General features: G+C 36.4%; 1 protein-coding gene across 2 annotated transcripts; it reads right to left on the bottom strand.

Moving 5' to 3' along the window:
- Nucleotides 1-545: 545 nt before the first annotated feature.
- LOC139196428 (F-box/FBD/LRR-repeat protein At1g13570-like) lies at nt 546-4,651 on the bottom strand. Of its 2 annotated transcripts, XM_070822368.1 has the most exons (6): nt 4,445-4,634; nt 4,123-4,215; nt 2,145-2,241; nt 1,201-2,031; nt 944-1,099; nt 546-790 (listed from the first exon to the last, which is right to left on the bottom strand). In XM_070822368.1, the coding sequence occupies exons 4-6, from the start codon at nt 2,017-2,019 to the stop codon at nt 734-736; spliced, it is 1,032 nt and encodes a 343-aa protein (XP_070678469.1). In that variant the 5' UTR covers nt 2,020-2,031; nt 2,145-2,241; nt 4,123-4,215; nt 4,445-4,634; the 3' UTR covers nt 546-733. The 2 variants fall into 2 exon arrangements, 1 of the variants encoding a protein (XP_070678469.1); XR_011581337.1 differs by lacking the exons at nt 546-790; nt 944-1,099; nt 1,201-2,031; nt 2,145-2,241 and having other exon boundaries at nt 4,015-4,215; nt 4,445-4,493; nt 4,569-4,651.
- Between the last annotated feature and the right edge of the window lie 1,891 nt (nt 4,652-6,542).

The raw sequence follows: 6,542 nt of genomic DNA, 5'->3' as shown, positions 1-6,542 counted from the left end.
GTTGGTTATTTTAACAAGTCGCAGTTGGGTCAATAGGCAATCTTGATTGTCATCTATGTTGGAGAACAATTCAGAAATAAACAAAAATAACAGAAATTCTAATATTTTATTAACCAAAATATATTTGCTATACAAAACGAAAATTACACAATAACTACAGAAATTAATGTTACTAACTTGATTACAGATGGTAGAGGCTAGCGTGAAAGCTATGTCCTTCGAACAGTATTTTCGTCTCACTCATGTGCTTGTGGTTCTATAACGTCTGCTCGACCAAGATTCAACTACCTAATTCTACAACCCACACTGGATTATAGAATTCTAGCGAATTTGCTTTGTGTGTTTACTCTCTGGAAATTTTGTACAGAACCAAGGAGGAAGAAAAGATGTCTGGAATGGAACTGAGGACTCCAGTTATATAGGTTCTTTCATACTACTTCAAATATCTTTTGGATGTATCTGAAGCTATACAACTCTTTCCAAAGAGTTGTGTCTATTAATCAAAACGTTTTTAATTAAAAACTTAATTCGAAAATTAAAACTAATTAATTAATATTAATTTATATTAATATTATAGTATAATCATCAAGTCCAATCCACACAAAATGATGGCCCAAACCTCAATTCTCATTCCAAGTGGTCCAACACATAACTAATATTGTAGAGGACAAAACATATATAAAGATCATTGAGAATCTTGTTTTCTCCAATGTGGGACAAGAGTCTCAAAACTCTAACAATCTAACCAAGAGTTCACTTCTTCCTCAACAGGCTGATCCTCATCGAATGCCTGCACAAGGTCTATAGCATCAGAATCATGAACTCTGACAAATCAGCTCTCTAAACTACATTACGGTAGAGCCACATTGGTTTGAATTTTTTTTTTTAATTTTTTTTTTATATACCAGAAGAATATTGGACGAATCAGCAGAGTAATACTCACGGCAATTTCGAGTTTTTGTAGAGCAGGAGTGCTTCTCAGAAGGCACTGAGCAGCTGAAACTTCCTTCGAAATATGAAAGGAGATGCTCATAGAAAGAAAATTCAGATACATGTATGGTTCTGGCAGCTTTACTGGCAAGTCACCATCCGCCAAGTACTGGAGCAGAATGGAAGCATCAGACTCAATGAATATGCTGAAACACCCATGGGCAGGTAAATGGTCATGAAATTAAAGTAGGAAGCCAAATAATCCATTACCGCTAAAAATTCAGACTGAATTGTGAGCCTTCGAATATGGAGCAGATGAGCAAGAAAATTGACCAAATAGCTAGAACTGAGAGGGCGAGTCCAGGTAAGGCCATCACCGACCAAATTAATGCAAACTACAGCAAGATTTAACGTATTCATAATACTAACATGCTCAAAAGAGCCGTCATACTCAAAGAATTTGAGACTTGGTGCATCAATCTTGAAAATATTAAAGCCATCACATTTTGTTAAAGTCAATCTCTCAAGCAGAGGGCAGCAAACAATCAGATTATCAAGCACATCTTGAACCACTGTAACTAGATCAAGACAAAGGACCTTCAATCTCCCAAAGCCTTTGAAGGTGGAAGGAGGTTTTAGCAAACAATTATATAACTCTAAATGAACCAAATATTGATAAGAAAACAAACATGAAGGAATCTTGTAAGTGTCCCCTTCCAAAATTTCAAGCACCAACTGTTTGATAGCATTTCTTGATAGATGACGAATCCAACGATCAATAGCACTAGTGGCTACAATATCTGGATGAGAAAGCCTGAATGTGAGTATGGAGCCAACATGAAGTACCAGTACTTGATCAACAATGCTCTCAATAAATGTACGGTCTGAAGTCGAGAAACAATCAAACACAAGATGTGGAATCATAGCCGAGTTGAACCTCCATTTGCTTGACAAAACACTTGTCTTCACTGCCTCCTTAATAGGCAAACCTGACAAAATTTGTCTTATAACATCACTTGGTACGTTGCTAATTCTGTCCAACTCCATCTTTCTTTTCAAAGAGGACTTGGACTGATTTCCTTGCTTCATGAAGTCATTAATCTAACACAATGGCATGTCATGTCAAAATATCATTTATAATGTGTAACCTTTGTGTGTTTAAGTGTGAACACAGAGAGAGAGAGAGAGAGAGAGAGAGAGAGAGAGAGTAGTACCTAAATCCCATTCAATCGTGCACAAAAGAATGACTCTCATATTAGATCAATATTGACTTCTCTTTCGAACATGACTCCGATGCTTTTCTTTGCTTTCCTAAAATATTCAGAGAGTAATACAATGGCTTACATACCAGTTTTAACTAAATTTTCAATCAGATTGGCTTAAGTCGAGATAAGATCATTTTTCTTTCTATATGATAAAGACTCAATTTTTGGTAGGGTTGCAAACTTACAATCCAGTTGGAAATGAAATTGTAGTGGGTCGAGACTACTATATATGGAGCTGAAAATAAAATTAGGGGCAGACGGTAGATTAAAAACTCAAGAATAGAAATTTTGAGCTTAGCTAGAACGTGAAATGTGCAACAAAATATACAACCGTTTTCATGTGAAGTAACGAAGGACTCAAAAGGAGAGACGATTTCCATAATTTCAATCCACCGCGAGAACAACCAAATCCACAAGCACACAAAATTTCAGATGTATTTCACTAATAAAAAAACCATGAGCCGCAACAATAACAATTGACTGGAAAGAATGCAAATTGCACGAAATTATGAAAAGAACTTACCGTCATTTCACTTCACTTTTGTTCAGAACAATGGGGTACCAAGCCAGTGAACCAAATGAGTTTCTTTTTCCCAAAATTGCTCCGAAGCGTCAAAAGCTAATTTAGATTAACTGATTCTAGAGGAGTGAGAGTGACAGAAGAGCCAATTAGGGTTTTGTAATATGGTGAAGTTATTAGGGTTTTGTAATATGGTGAAGTTAGGGAGCGAACGGAGATAGGCGGGAACATAGGTAAGCTTAACTTCAACCCTAACCGCATGAGTTTTTCTATTTAAATACCACACCTTATTTAAGTTCACTCCACTAATTGTTTTAATTACTAGCCTCTATCCTCGCCGTTTCCCACGAGATAGGCTTTTCTTTTAATCACGGGCTCCTAGGAGTTTCTATTGATAATAGTCAAAATTTAACATCAAATTTCATAAATGTTTTTTTTTATAAAATCCTTCAAAAATAACAGAAAATCCACTTTAAATAAACTTAAATACCCTCAAAATTAAAACCAAATAAACATAAGGATGTAGTTAGTAATGTAATGGAAAAAATTCATAGTTGTGGCCTCTTCATAACTACGTAGTTTTCAATGAGAAAAAAAAAAGTCAATTGGAATGAAGTCGGTGAGATTTCGCAGGTGTCTGTCTGTGATTGAACAATTCCTAGCTATATATAAAAACACAAATAATTCAGGAAAAAAAAAATCATTTGGTAGGCTATGTGAGTTGCTGATTGGGAATAATATTGTCGAATGTTAGACAATATTATCCATTGATGTGGTCATATTTTCAATTTTTTTTATCATATATTTCCTTTGGTTTTTGTATATTCGAATGGGTTGAATGCACTAAACTATATTGTTTTAATTTATAGGCATTCAATACTAGAGTTATATGGTGTCTAGAGTAATTTCAGTGGAGCAAGAGGCTAATTAACCGTACAAAGACATGCATTACAGTAAGAAGATGAGATAGTTGATTCTGTATTCGGACAAGCCATTTATGTTCAAGGATTTGACAGGAGTTTTCATCTGCTTTATGACCTCTTTTACAATTCTATTCTTCTTGGAGTAAGAAGAGTTCAAAGTTTGAAGCAGTTGAGTTGCTTCCTTACGGCTCCCACTAGAATTCCATTGACCTCTCATGTTCAATGAGTTACAAATAAATCAGTAACTGACTTGCACAAGTTTGATATTACCAACTCGCCACGCACTTTGAGCAACGAAGTAGAGGAGATCTATTCAAGAGTCCTGGCTTTTTTTTTTTTGTGTAAATGGGTTTTGGACTTTAAGGGTATTTAGGTCTATTCATGCAAGTTTTTTGCTATATTTGAAAGTTTTTATAAAAAAATTACATTCATGAAATTGAGTGTTAAATTTTGTTTATTAATGATAAATACTCAGTCTAAGTACCTCTCTATCCACATTATTTTTGGGCGACGACCCCCATCCGGTGATGAATTCCAGGCTGTTTGATCTGACAACTATTCCACAATCGAAAGTTATCTGCAAGCAAAAACCCTCAGCATTAGTCCCTACCTCGCACTCATCCCTGGACTAATTGATAACGACACAACCACAAAGAAAATTGAAATTCCTAACCAACGAAATCAAAGAATTGGGATACATCCAAACCAATACAAGCACCAGAATTGAAGAATAAGAAAGCACAATCTATCAACTAATTTATTTGTTTATATGGGTTTCGGTGTTGATATGGTAAGAGAAGAAAAACCTGCAGAGGCGCTCGCAGGCTTCCTCTTGGTAGACAGAATAACGGTCCGCTGCAACGGTAGAGAGCACTTGATGATGAGCACCTTATTGTTATTATGCAGAAAAATTGAGATTAAGGTTTTTACCGACGAAGCAGAAAAGAGGAAGAGGGGATATAGGATCTTAATTTTGTTGTCCAGACTTCTTTTTCCCCATTAATGAATTCTTCATGATGAACGTGAAATAACGGAAAGACTGAGTTTTTGTTTTCTCCACGTACTTTTTCGGGAGTGTGCTATCCACACACCTTAATTTACTTCTCACACACCCTTTGATAATTTATGTCCGTTGATCTTCTTCAATTCATCCGATCTGACGGCCGAAAATTAAAAAGGTGTGTGAGAAGTAAAATAGGGTGGGTGAATATCATATCCCTTTCACTTATTGTCTTGCTTTTTTTTTTCTTTTTTTTTTCTTTCCAATCAATAGTTTTCATTAGATTAGTTACCAACAAAATTCAAACTCATGATATTATGCACAAACTCAGTACATTTCCATCACTGTGGTAAAAGACCACTTGTTTTTTAATAACAGGCCACTTGCCTTTTACTAACATTGAAATAGCTGAGGCAATTACTTTTTGCCCTGCACGTTTATATGGAGATTTTATAATCTTCCTAAAACCATGCCTCCCATCCCACCTTCAACAACAAACCCACCCACTCCCGACGGCTCGGTGGGGGCGTAGTTGGAACCAACCCCAATAGTCTCACTTAAGGATGGGCAAAACATCTACGGGTATGATAACCGCGCTTATCCGTCCATTTAAATTTCACGGTTACAGTTATGGATAACTGTTTACCCGTGAAATATAAATGGGTGCTTAGGAGAATTATCTACGGTTACAAACGGGTACCCGTTTATTTTAATATTTGTAAAAAAAAAAAAAAAAAAAAAAGAAAAAAAAAACTAAACACCCTAAAAACTAAGGAAAACTAATGAAAATGGCTTGAAAACTTTGAGTTTTAATGATAAGGACAAAATAAAGGGTAAAGTGAATAGTACCATGATTGACTTTTTAGTGTAAAAATGTGGTTTTTCGTTAAAGTGAACAGTACCGGGAGCTTTTCGTTAAAGTTCCCTAAAAACTATTCGACCTCTCCTAGACTCTCATTGCCGCTCATCTCTCTCCTCACTACCCTCTCTCTCATTTCCGCCAAAACAATAGGTTCATTGTCCACTCTTTACTTGTCGATAATAGCGATTCTCACCACAATTATTTGTTGCGTGAGTCAACCTTGGAGAATAAGGAATGTGGAGATATTTTGGGTATATAATTATGTAAATGGTATCCTTGTGTATTTGGGATATTTGTTTCCTAATTTATAGGAGTTTATGTAAGCTTATATATTCCTCATTGAGAGAAGAATATTATTAGAACAATATTTACCAAAACCCTAGAATTTTATCTTGGTACCAGAGCAAGTTTTGACCTGACTCTTCGTGAAAAACCCTAAAACACCGTACAAGCCTTAGCCATCAAAACTTTGGTTCTTTAATTCTTGAATCCAGAAATCAAGTTCCATAGCCCTTGGAAGCAACAAGGCTAAAATTGGTAGTGCAATGGCAGAAGAAAAAATTGGCGCTATAATCCCCATGCAACCCGTGGCGACTCAAAGTGAGTCTGCCAATGTCAATGCCATTCGATTCGGGTTTCGGTTGAGCAACTCGAACTTCAAGGTTTGGTCCAAGATGATGGAGGTTCATGCTTCAGGCCTTAGGAAGCAAGGCTACCTAACGGGTAAAATCTCGGCTGTTGATGAAGATGATTCGGGATATGTAAAGTGGTCCACTGAAGATGCCATCGTGCGCGGGTGGTTGCTCAAAACCATGGAACCACACCTACTTGGCCTCTTTATAGATTTACCCACGGCCAAAGATATCTGGGAAAATGTCACCCAGATGTTTTATGATGGTTCCGATGAGTCACAATACTATGAACTCCAGTGCAAGGCTACAAGAACTAGACAAGATGGTTGTCTAATCAATTTATATTTCACCGAACTAAAGGGCGTTTGGCAGGAGCTGGACAAGAGACGTCCTCTCCATATGGTGTGTGG

The sequence above is a fragment of the Malus domestica genome, chromosome 05 (assembly GCF_042453785.1).
Source record: "Malus domestica chromosome 05, GDT2T_hap1".
Lineage (NCBI taxonomy): Eukaryota > Viridiplantae > Streptophyta > Magnoliopsida > Rosales > Rosaceae > Malus > Malus domestica.
The sequence above is the reverse complement of the archived record's forward strand: the minus strand, read 5'-3'. Positions and strand labels throughout refer to the sequence as shown.